This window comes from Podarcis erhardii (genome assembly GCF_964252035.2).
Source record: "Podarcis erhardii genome assembly, chromosome: W".
NCBI classification, from domain to species: domain Eukaryota; kingdom Metazoa; phylum Chordata; class Lepidosauria; order Squamata; family Lacertidae; genus Podarcis; species Podarcis erhardii.
The window spans coordinates 19,865,302-19,878,083 of record NC_138506.1 but is presented as its reverse complement, the minus strand read 5'-3'; the positions used below and the strand labels follow the sequence as shown (position 1 = coordinate 19,878,083).

General features: G+C 41.9%; 1 protein-coding gene across 1 annotated transcript; it reads left to right on the top strand.

Moving 5' to 3' along the window:
* Positions 1–8,148: 8,148 nt before the first annotated feature.
* LOC309333171 (uncharacterized protein) lies at positions 8,149–10,117 on the top strand (the record flags this gene model as incomplete). Its single annotated transcript, XM_081846571.1, has 2 exons — positions 8,149–8,957; positions 9,703–10,117. The coding sequence occupies exons 1-2, from the start codon at positions 8,329–8,331 to the stop codon at positions 10,115–10,117; spliced, it is 1,044 nt and encodes a 347-aa protein (XP_081702697.1). The 5' UTR covers positions 8,149–8,328.
* Positions 10,118–12,782: the final 2,665 nt, after the last annotated feature.

Sequence of the window (12,782 nt, the reverse complement as noted above, 5' to 3'; positions counted from 1 at the left end):
GCAGAATTAGAACAAATAATACACATTAAAATCTACCACAAAATCAAGTATTTAGGATTATGGATAACACCAAAGAATACTAACTTATATGAAGATAATTATACCAATTGTTGGAAAGATATCAAAAGACAGTTGGAGACATGGACAAGGTTAAATTTATCATTCCTGGGCCATATTTCGGTAATTAAAATGATAGTTTTACCGAAGCTACTCTTTCTATTCCAAACGATTCCAATTACAGGAAAGACCAGCAGTATCAACAAGTGGCAAAAAGAAATTTCTAAATTTTTGTGGAAGGGTAAAACACCAAGAGTAAAGCATAAGATATTAATAGATACTGTAGAAAGAGGTGGCTACGGGTTACTGGACTTGAAGCTATATTACGAAGCCTCGTGTCTTCTCTGGTTGAAAGATGGGTATTTATTAAAAAATTGGGATATTTTAGATCTAGAAGGTCACGACACCCGTTTTGGGTGGCATGGCTATCTTAATTATGGGAAGATAAAGACGCATAGGAGTTTTTCAAATCATATAATAAGAAATGCTATATATAAGGTATGGGGAAAATACAAAAGATATTTGGAACAGAAAACCCCAAGATGGAACTCTCCACTAGAAGCAATCGCTGTTAAAAAAAGCAACAACATCAAAGAGAACGGGATAACGTATAACACAATATTAAGGGGGGAGGAGGAGGGTCAACTAATATTGATAAGTTATGAGAAAATAAAAGATCACTTTTCTAGTTGGCTATATTACTTCCAGGTGAATGAAGTGTTCAGACAGGATAAGCAGATAGGTTTTGAAAAGGAGCCTTCAAGATTTGAAAGAGAACTACTGAATAGTAAAACCAAAATAATCGCAAAAATGTATAGACTTCTTTTATAATGGATGAGGAGGTTAAGGCTTCAATGATAAAGTGGGCCCAAGATGTGGGCCGTCCAATTATGCTAAAAGATGGGGAAAACTGATGGAATGTAAATTTGAAATTTACAGCCAGCTATAATATAAGAGCAAACATGATGAAAACGGCTCATAGGTGGTACCTCACTCCTTCCAGATGATCAAGAATGTATAAAAATTTGGCGAATGCTTGTTGGAGATGTGGAGGAAATAACGGTGACATGAGCCACATGTGGTGGACGTGTGAAAAGATTAAGATTTTTTTTTGGGGGGGGGGGAATATACGATGAATTAAAAAGATGATGAGGATAACTTTTACTGAAAAAACGGAGGCATTTCTATGAAGTATTTTAGATAAAGAGATCCCAAAAAATCTAAGAGAGGTATTCTTGTATGCAACCGCAGCAGCTCGTCTACTTGTGGCCAAGGGATGGAAAGATCACGAGGCTCCAAAAATAACAGATTGGCAAATCAAATTACAGGAATTGGTGGAGATGGCTCAATTGAGTAGCAAACTCAGAGGAATCTCAAAGCAAAAATTTGCAGAAAAATGGGATGGTTATACAAGATATGTTCAAAAATACAATCATAGTTTTGACTCCGTGCTAGCATTCGAGTGATAAAGGAACTAAAAGGAGGTGGACAACAATGAAGGATTTATTATGTTTTCAGAATGTATTGGAAAATTTATATAGAAAGGATTATTGTTTTGTGTACATTCCATTGTAAGAATGGAAACAGAGGCAGAGCCACAGCCACAGCCACAGCCTAAGTCTGAAACAGTCCTTGATAGAGTGCCAGAGCCAGAGCCAGAGCCAGACCCTGAATCAGTGCCAGAACCAAGCCCTCATTCAGAACCAGAGCCTGAGAAAGAGCCAGAGCCAGAGCCAGAACCAGAGCAACAGCCACAGCCTGAGTCTGAAACAACCCTTGATAGGGAGCCAGAATCAGAGAATCAGAATCAGAGTCAGAACCAGATCTTCGGTAAAGACGTGGTCTGGTCTTAGCACAACTGCTCCTCCCACCCGCGATAACAGAGATTGGGTGTTCCAATACATCCCCCCGTAGGGAACCTGCCCCAGCCATTCTGTTGGCTGAGGCCCCCTCCCAGGCAGCCCTGACCCTTTCCCCTTAAAAATCAAAATCCAAACTATATAATAACCTAAAAAAATAGTAAAAGTAAAAACAAAGCAAGAAACAATTATGCTAAACTTAAAATAATCCCCGCCCCAATTAAACATTTGTCCCACCCCAGAAAGAAAATAACAACAACAACAACAACAAAAACAAACCACCGTTTGAGGTGCAACAAATTAATAACGCTTTCAAAACATTTAAAAACATTTTCGCCACTTGCTGCAGATAGCTGTTCAAAGTATGTGTGGTCCCCACCCACTAGGCCCGATGGAATTGGCTTGCAGGAGGGAGCGGTCTTGCAAAAAAACCGATCACAGCAGCCACAGTGTCCCAAGGCCTTCCTGGAGCTTCTCAAGCTGTGGAGGTTAGTGTGGGACCCGCCCCCTAGGCCCGATGGAATTGGCTTGCAGCTAGATACATTGAAGGAGCCTGAAACAGAGACACAGCCAGAGTGCAGAGGCAGAGGCAGAACCTGAAACAGAGACACAGCCAGAGACAGAGCGAGACCCTGAATCAGTGCCAGAACCAAGCCCTCATTCAGAACTAGAGCCTGAAAAAGAGCCACAGCCAGAACCAGAGCAACAGCCACAGCCACAGCCTAGAGCCACAGCCTGAGTCTGCAACAGTACTTGATACAGTGCCAGAGCCTGAAACAGAGACACAGCCTCAAACAGAGCCTGAGCCTGAAACAGAGGCAGAGCCACAGCCATAGCCTGAGTCTGAAACAGTCCTTGATAGAGTGCCAGAGCCAGAGCCAGAAATAGGGCTTGATACAGGGCCGGAGCGCAAAACATAGCTGCAGCCACAGCCACAGCCTAGAGCCACAGCCTGAGTCTGCAACAGTACTTGATACAGTGCCGGAGCCGGAGCCAGAGCCAGAGCCAGAGCCAGAGCCCCAGCCAGAGCCAGAACAAAACCCTAATTCAGAACCAGAGCCTGAAAGAGAGCCAGAGCCAGAAACAGTGCTTGATAGAGTGCCAGAGCCTGAAACATAGCTGGGCCAGAGGCAGAGGAAGAGCCATCATGAGACCCTGAATCAGAGTCAGAACCAGATCTTCATTCAGAACCAGACCCTGAAAGAGAGCCAGAGCCACAGACAGAGCCACAGCCGAGATCCACAGCCACAGCCGAGATCCACAGCCTGAGTCTGAAATAGTGCTTGATAGAGTGCTGGATCCTGAAACAGAGACACTGTCTGAAACTGAGCCTGATGCTTAAACGTAGCCAGGGGCAGAGGGAGAGGCAGAGCCTGATACAGTGCTAAGTGACGTCCCTGTGTGAACAAGGTCTATCAAACCTCAGGAGGTTCTGCTGTGTCTCTGAGACATTTGGGAGGAACCTTTTGATCCCAAGGTCTTGAGAACAAACAAGCTTCAGCTGTCACCCGCTGAATTATTACCCAGCTTGGTGACTATTGGTAAATTTGGAATTAATCAGGAATTCTGATTGGTCTTGGGGTTCCGATTATACGTGGGGTTTTAAAGGATAAAAACCTTAGGAAAGGAACCTGCAAGTGTGCAGCACATCTGCCCTTCTGTCAGGCTTACCATCATGCTGACAGTTGTCATGCATGTGCGTGTTCTTTGTGATGAAGCATTCCTATTGTCTTCTTGAGATGCGGATTCAGCTGAGGACTTTACGAACTGCCTTAACTTTTCTTGTGTTCTCGTTTTGTAAGTACGATTAGCTAATGATGCTTTACAATGTTGTTATTTTCCTGTCTGAAGTATATAAGAGATGTGCCTACTTTTAAGTATGTTTAATCTTGTTTTTTAAATAAATTTTAAAAAGAGGATTTTCCTATTTGTTCTGTGTGACTTTCTGGGGGAAAGTCTGAATCCAAAGTCTGACCACTTAGCCTCCTACTGAACCTGTGAATTCCTGCCTGCAATTTGTGGAACCTGTTGAATTTCTGCCTGCATTTTGTGGAAGCAATTGCAGGGTGGGGGTAGCCAGTAACCAGGGAGAGTAACCTTCTCCCTTGGGTTAATCTTCTGGGCTATCCCCAGACAAGGGAGTGGTGGCAGCAACTACCCTTTTGTTGTGTTCTGTCCTGAAAAAAGTAAATGTTGTGGCACTACCTTCCCTCTTTTAGCCGGGTCCCACTGGATTGTAGGACAGGTGAGGAAGGGGTGTGTGTCGCAACATTACTACCGGGGGGGGGGGGAATAAAATCAGATTGCCGAATTAGCAAAAATGCATGAAGAAACTATGGATTCTCTTGCCTTTATGGAAATGAAACAAAAGGAATTAAATCTCTGCTTCAGAGGCGTAATAGAGCAAGAAGGAGAAAAATATAAAGGAAAGACTGACAAAGGAAATAGCAACTTGGTTGGAAATGGATGAAGAACAAGTTGGAAAAACAATAGACAAGGCTTTCAGGATTAAATATAAGGCGGAAAGAGGTAAAAAAACTTCCTGGTGATTGCCTTGTATTTCTGTTTGGGTTTTTTTAATAATTTTTATTAACTGGCCAATCACATCAAATTAAATCACATCATATAAATTCCAAATTACAAAGCCAAATTTTAAAATTTTGTTGGGGGAACCCATACTTCAAGATCCAAAGGGGGATTTAGATCATCTTCTTATTACTGCGTTAATGTCCAAATCAGTCCCAATCAGTCCAAACAAAGTTCATAATTCTATCCAGTCTTATCTTGGTGTTGCCACATCATATCTTGTTCGTATAATTTCTCTTTTTCCTTTACGATCTCTTCTGTTAGTCTCCTTAAGCCGATAGCAAGTGTTATATTCCTGTGTGGATTTCCCGTTCCTCCACTAAGTCCAGATGGTTTCCATATATCTCCTTTGTAGATAACGTCACTCTTTCCATCGTAAATTTTGGCATTTGTCGCTCTTAAGTCCCACCGAGAAGTTGATTCACGATATGTAAACAACTCTATTTCTCTCTTACTCCTCCCAGACCCAAGAGCTTCCACAATGCCTCACAAAATGGCGACGGCATTTTTTCCTGATTGCGTCACTCCAAAACTCTTAGCTTTCCAGCTTCCTCTTGAAACATTGCTTTGGATCGAAAGTTTATCTCCACACAGCCTTAACTCCACAGCTTAAGTCCTTAATTTCTGACTCATTAGTGGAGGGGGATTCTTGTTAAATCACATAGAAAAGGGAAAGGCAGGTTTTTCTCCCCCTCCCCCTTCAGTCATTTATCATACCGTTTCTTGACGTATCTTCTCGTATTTTATTGTTGTCTTGTTATCAGAGATCTCTTCTGTCAGCAGTCTTTACTCCCCTTTTTCCTTGATGTATGTGCAATTAATCTTGTCCAAATTGTTTCTTTTAAAGATCATTGCAAGCAGCGGCGCGAATCAGGGACGGCGTCAAGGAGTGCCGAAAATCCCACAGGAGGGCTTTGTGCCTAGTGCCCCCACCCCCACAAATTCGCCTTGTATTTCTGAATTCGAGAGATATGAAAGATTTGATTTTAAGAACGAACCGAAAAAAGAGGTTATGCATAAATAATAAATTCATCATAATTTGCAAGGAAACACCGAAAAGTTTTTTGAAACGACGAGAAGAATACAGAGACATTACCCTAATCCTAAGGGGGGGGGGAATGGGGGGACCGCCAGGGGCGCATTGGAAGATGGCCAATAATACCATCTCTCCGTCTCACACAGGGTAATTAAGAGGCTGATATGGGAGTATGCAGCCTCCCTTGTTACCTGCCTCGCCTGCTGTTGCCATAAATCACCCCCGAGTTCGAAAGAAGGGGGTGAAGGCACTAGGCGTACAGCACCCGTGGGAGACGGCTCTCCCTGACGCTGTCTCTGATCACGCGAACTGGTTGCAGGAGCTCAAAACAAACAATTAGAGAGAAGCAAATGCACATATTTCAAGTGAAGAATGAGAGTTAAGACTGCTAATTGAAGTGACCTCTGTGAAGTAGAGCGACGGGTTGGATTCAACAGGACAATAAACCAAGAAGATACATCAAAGGGTCGGTATGTTGGAACGGGACTGGAAGGGGGGGGGCTTTTCTTTTTTTCTCTATGTGATTACCTAACAACCCCTCCCCAAGAAAGAACCGTTGCACAATTGACTATAAGCAGGATGATTAAAAAAACTGTGTGGAAATGAATTATTAACCAAAGGCTTGGCTTAAGGGCTCTTGGAATGATGCAGCTATAAAAAGAGAGTCGCCATGTTGGCAGGTTTTGTCGAAAGATTGATGATCAAGGAGGAGGAAGCTATGGTTGTTATCATATTGGACTCCTGGCAGAACCTCCTTGGAAGATCGAGAAAGGGAGTGACAGGCCTGTGAAGATTAACGAACGGACGGTAAAATTGTTTTCTCTATGGAAGTGATGAAAGGCGGCAGCCGTCTGAATATGACTCTTGGATGAATGGAAAAACCCACACAGGATTACAAAAACATTTGTCTTCAACTCGCTTGCAGAGACTATCAGAGGCCACAAAGAGAAAGGAAAAATATATGAAAATAACATGAAGAGATGTGGAAAACAACAAGAAAGGATTGGACAGAATTGTGAACATCATTTGGACAGAATTGTGGATATCAAAGCAGCAGCAACAAGATGATTGGATCCCTTTCGGAACTTGAAATATGGGTACCCCCAACAAAAATTTAAAATTTGGCTCTGTAATTTGGAATTAATGTGATTTGATTGGTCTGTTAATAAAAATTATTTAAAAAAAAAATCCTAAGGAAAAATGAAATATGGTACAAGTGGGAGTTTCCGGAGGGGGTATCCTTTTTCTACAAGGATAATAAATGTAAGATCAAATCCCTCCAAGAGATGGGAAAATTCATAAGAAGATATGGAAAAGAACTGGGGAAGAAAGATGATGATACGCCACTGGAAGAAGAAGAAAGAAACCTAATGTGCTGGACCCGGGGGAAAGGTACCGTGAGCGTAGTCTGAGTCCACACGAAGAGGGGCGAGGTCCGAGGCGGAGAGCCGGGCGGGGAACAGGAACGCTGGAACAGGAGGCCGAGCAGGGTACAGGAACACCGGATGGTCAGGAACAGGAGGCCGAGCAGGGATCAGGAACACAGGTAGGTCCAAAGCCAACAACAACGTTGCTCCCGCAACCTGGGACCGGGCTGACTGGGCTTTTATCCTCTTCTAAGGCCAGGGGCGGTCCCGGCCCCCAGGAGCCCCGCCTCCTCTGGCCTTAAGGCGAGCACTCCTCCTGGGAGCAACCAGTTCCCTTCGCCTCTCTGCCCTAAGCCTCTGCAGATCAGGAGAGGCCGAAGGGTTACTGGGCCCTGGAGGAGGCTCACCTGTAGCCACTGAGTCCTCAAGCCCCTCTGGGGCCTGAAGGGTTTCACCTGGGGCCAGCTCCTGGTGCTCTGCCACAGGTGCAGGCTCTTCAGCATCTAGGCCTTGCCCCAGTTCAGCCGGCCCTGGAGGCGGGGACTCCTGTGCAGGCTGGGATTCCTCTGGTTCATCCTCTGAATCGGAATCCCAGGCCATCACACCTAAAGATATAAAGACTTTGTATTACCGGTAAACTGTTGATAACAATGGGGTTGAAAATAATCTCATGGAATGTGAATGGTTTAAATAACAAAATTAAACATGATAAAATTGAACATATATCATTAAAACAGAATTTAGATGTAACCTGTATACAGGAAACACATGTTGCGAAAAAACATGAAAGAATTCTTAAAAATAAAAGATTGGGTAAGGAATACATTTCAGCAGATGATAGCAAGAAAAGGGGGGGGCTTTGTATATAAAGGAAAAATATGAATCACGCCAAATTTTCAAAGATGATAAAGGAAGAATTATAGCAGCTGAAATGGTAACACAGGGTGAAAAACTGATCATAGTGGGAATTTATGTTGGGAAAGAATCATTCTGCACAGAAACATGTTTGTACCTTTAAGAACAGTTTCTGTAAGCTCTGGGCTGATTGGGTGAAGCTGGCCATGGCTACAAAAGGAGAAAAGCTGCAGTTTGAACTCTGTCTGCGGGAAAAACACCCATAAGCTTTCCTGTTTTGAAATAAAGTCCTTCTTTAGTTTGGTTTTACACCTGTCTCATAGAGTCACAGTCTCTGTCATTTGCCACCAGTGGAAAATCCCCCTCTAACAGCTTATGGGCCCAGTCCTGAGTGGGCAGAGACAGAGTGTGAAAAGAACCCAGAGACTGGAAGTAACTCAGCGTTTCTCAAACAGCTGGCTGTGTGAAGGCGTCTGCAGAGAGTGTCTGTTTGAGACCAGGAGCTGAACAATTCTTCAAGCCATGTGTGAGTAAAGACTGAGTGGAAAGCTGAAAGCTGGGTGGAGCCATGGCTGGACTTGGAGCTGGAGCTCAAGGGGGAGCTTCATGTTTTCCAGTAGAGAAACTGGGAGAGACCAATTATATGTCATGGAGTTTACAGATGCAGGCATTTTTAAAGAAAGAACAGTGTTGGACTGTTATTGTTAACCCTCCTGTAAAAGATGAGGATGAAGAAGTAGATGAAGCAGACCAAAGGCTGGAGGACAAAGCCTATGTCAATCTAATTTTGAGTTTAGAGAAGTCTCAATTATCTCATGTGCAAGACCTTGAAACAGCAAGTGAGATTTGCAAAGCACTGAGAGCAATACACATTAGAGACACTGCTGGTAGCAAAATTACTCTAATGAGAGCTCTGTACCGAGCCAGACTAAGTGAGGGTGAATGTGTTTCAAAAAACCTTCAAAGAATGTGTGATTTATTTTCACAGTTAAATGAACTTGGGGAACATTCTTCTGAGCAGAGAAAGGTTTATATTGTGCTGTCTTCACTTCCTGAGTCATGGGATAATTTAGTGATGACTCTGGAGGCAATTCCAGAAAGCCAATTAACAATGCATTTCTTAACTGGGCGTTTGCTTGATGAGGAGGAAAGATGCCATGAGAGGAAGGCGACAACCCCTCACCGTAACTCCGGAAATGGGAGGCGGTCCAGTAAAAGATATGCAACTGATGAGGAGCGGCAACCTAAAGAGGTTGTTGACCACACAGAGGAAGCAGCTTTCACAGTCAGAAGATGCTATCGTTGTGGGTCAACAAAGCATTTAGTACGTCAGTGCATTGTGTCTGTGGGAGAAAACACAAGAAAAGGGTGGCCTGTGTTTGCTGGGAAGTGAGGAGACAGGAAGAGTCAAGTCCAGTATGTTTCTGCAGCAGTTCGAGGCACCAGTCACAATGTTGGACAGGACTGGGTTTTAGACTCGGCAGCGACAAACATTTTTGTTAAGTCTGCACAAGCCCTTGTAGAAAAGCAACCTTGTAAAACTGTAAATGTAGTACTAGCTGATGGAACAGTGCATGAGTCAGCCGGAAAGGGTAGTGTGAATATTAACTGTTTAAGCACCAAATTTACCAATGTTTTATGTGTACCAAGTTTAGAAAATAATTTGCTTTCAGTTGCAAGTCTTGTTAAGCAGGAGTTTAAGGTAACCTTCTCTGGTTCAGGTTGTAAAATAGAGAAAGCTGGAAAAGTGGTTACAGCGTCACTAAAAATGGTTTGTTTGTTTTGAAAGACCAGCTAATAAGTGAGTCTGGGGCATGAGTTAAAGCCTGTAATAGAGCCTTGCATGATGAGTGCCAGCATCTGTGGCATCGTCGTTTGGGGCATGCCAATTTCTGCAGTATTGCAAAAATGCCAGAATTAAGTAAGGGAATTAAAATGAAAAATGTTCAGTTTTTCTGGACTGCAATACCTGCAAGGCGTCTAAAAGTAAGCGGGGATCTTATCCTGAAAGTAATAGAATTAGCAATAAGCCATTTGCTTTAGTACACTCAGACCTTTGTGGGCCATTTGCAGAATCTGAGGGAGGAGCAAAGTTTTTTCTGGTTCTTGTGGATGATTATAGCCGGTATACTTGGGTATACTTGTTAAAACACAAAAGTGAAACTGGTCAACTGATTAAAAATTGGGTCAACTATATAGAAAGGCAGTTTCCCTACAAAGTTACCCAACTGCAGAGTGACCGTGAAGGTGAGTTCATGTCTGAAGCCCTCCAGATATGGTTGAAAAAACATGGTATTAGTCACCGTAAATCGTGTCCTTTTTGCCTGAAGAAAATTCAGTTGCAGAACATAAGATAAGGTCTTTGCAAACAATGCCAGATTCTATGTTATGTGATTCTGGCTTGTCCAGGAAGTTTTGGGGGGAAGCAGTTATCCGAGCTAATTACATACAAACAGATTGTTTCATTCTACCATAAACAATACCCCTCATTTTTTGCTTTAGGGGAAAAAACCTTTTTTGGACCATGTTAAAACTTTTGGTTGTTGGGCTTGGGTTCACATCCCAAAAGGACAAAGAAGGGTATCGTTTTGCACTAGGGCGTGGCAAAGTTGTGATATCAAGACATGCAGAGTTTTGTGAGAAAGATGGTTGGGCTCGTTTACATGGAAATTCAGAAGTTGTTTTATCTTCAGATGATACAGATAAATTTGTGAAATCTGAGGAAGAAAAGCCACAAATTAAAGAAAGTTCTGAAAGTGATAGTGATGAGGAATCAGGGGATGAGGGTCCCAGTACACAATCTCCTAAAGCTGAACCAATTTCTCCTGAGCAAGATGAATTAGAAGGGGAAGGTAGTTCAGAGGGGGAAAGTGTTCAAGTTAGAAGATCACAAAGAAGCAATAAGGGGGTACCTCCAGAAAGGTTTACTATACAAGAAGTTAAAACTGTTGATGTGAAGAAAGAACCTTGTGATTATGAGGTTTTAAAGTTACCACACCAGGAAATAGTAATGTGGAAAAATGCAATGAGAGCAGAAATTAAATCTTTGGCAGAACATAATGTGTTTACTATTGAGCCATTGCCAAAAGGAAAAAAAGCAGTGGACTGCAGATGGGTGTATAAAATAAAACACTTGGCAGATGGTACTGTTAAGTACAAAGCTAGGCTGGTAGCACGAGGCTTTACGCAAAGAAAAGGTGAAAGTTTTGATGAAACCTTTTCTCCTACTGCAAGGAGCAAAAGTGTACGTTTATTGCTAACTGTTGCATCACAACGTGGGTTTAAAGTAAGCCATTTTGATATTGAAACAGCTTATCTTAATGCAAATCTGCAAGAAGAATTTTTTATGAATCAAGCACCAGGATTTGAGGCAGGCGAACAGAGTTCTGTATATAGGTTACACAAAGCAATTTATGGGCTCAAACAATCAGCTAGAAATTGGAATGAGTGTCTTGATAATGCTTTAAAAAATCTTGGCTTTAAAAGAAGCTTAGCTGATAACTGCTTGTACACTAAAGGAAAGGGCGATAAACAAGAAATATGTTTGTCTTGTGTTGATGATTTGCTTTTTTCTACAAAAAATGACAAGCAAGTGGAAAAATTTGCAGAACAACTAAGAAAGGAATTTAAAGTAAGAGATTTGGGTCCAGTAAAAAATTATCTTGGTCTAGAAATTCAAAGGACAAACGATGGAAGTTTTTTGTTGAGTCAAAGAGATAAAATAATGAAGTTACTTGAAAGAAACAATATGCAAAATAGCAAGGGAGTAAAAACCCCAATGGAAATAGGTTTTTTCAAGAAGGAGAATGCACAGAACCAGTGAATCCTGAAATGTACAATTCAATAGTTGGAAGTTCACTATACATTTCATTGTGGAGCAGACCAGATTTGAGTTATGCAGTTGGAATACTGAGCAGACTAGCAAGCTGTCCCACAGAAAATGCCTGGAAGGGTTTAAAACGTATTTTCCGGTATTTAAAACATACACTTGATTATTGTTTAAGATTACCATCTTCAGGGTCTACAAAATTGCAGTGTTACGTTGACAGCGATTGGGCCAACCTGCCTGATAGAAAATCCATTTCTGGTATGGTGTTTCAATTTGGGGATTCCTTGATAGGTTGGAAGTCCAAAAAGCAAGGAATCGTGTCCACATCTTCAACAGAGGCTGAATACTGTGCTTTATCGGAGTTGTGTAATGAAATAAAATTTTATGTTCAAATCCTCAGTGATTTAGATATACAATGTGATTATCCAGTTCAAATATGGGAAGACAATCAAGCTGTAATAACTTTGGCTGGGTCTGAGCAGTTTAAAAATAAATCCAAACATTTAGAAATTAAGTATCAAAATGTGACTGAAAATGTGAAGCAAAACCTGATAATGCTAAAATACTGTGAGAGTATGCAAAATGTGGCTGATATATTTACGAAAGCACTAACTTTTGAGAAACATGCACAACTAGTGACAAAATTAGGAATTGTTGTGTATGATGTATAAATATGTTCTGCATATGTTTAAAGTACTGTTTCTGTTTGAATGAGAGGGGGTGTTGGGAAAGAATCATTCTGCACAGAAACATGTTTGTACCTTTAAGAACAGTTTCTGTAAGCTCTGGGCTGATTTGAGTGCAGCTGGCCATGGCTACAAAAGGAGAAAAGCTGCAGTTTGAACTCTGCCTGCGGGAAAAACACCCATAAGCTTTGCTGTTTTGAAATAAAGTCCTTCTTTAGTTTGGTTTTACACCTGTCTCATAGAGTCACAGTCTCTGTCATTTGCCACCAGTGGAAAATCCCCCTCTAACAATTTATGCCCCAAATGATAATAAAGCGGACTTTTATAAAGAATTAGAGGAGAAACTACTTGAATTTATGGATCAAAGAATAATATTAATGGGAGACTTTAATGGGGTAGTCTCCCTAGAAATGGACAGAACAGAAAGAAAAAGGATACCAAACCAAGGGAAGCTGCCCCAAACGCTTTTTACTTTGGTAGAAAACAATGACCTGATAGACATTTGGA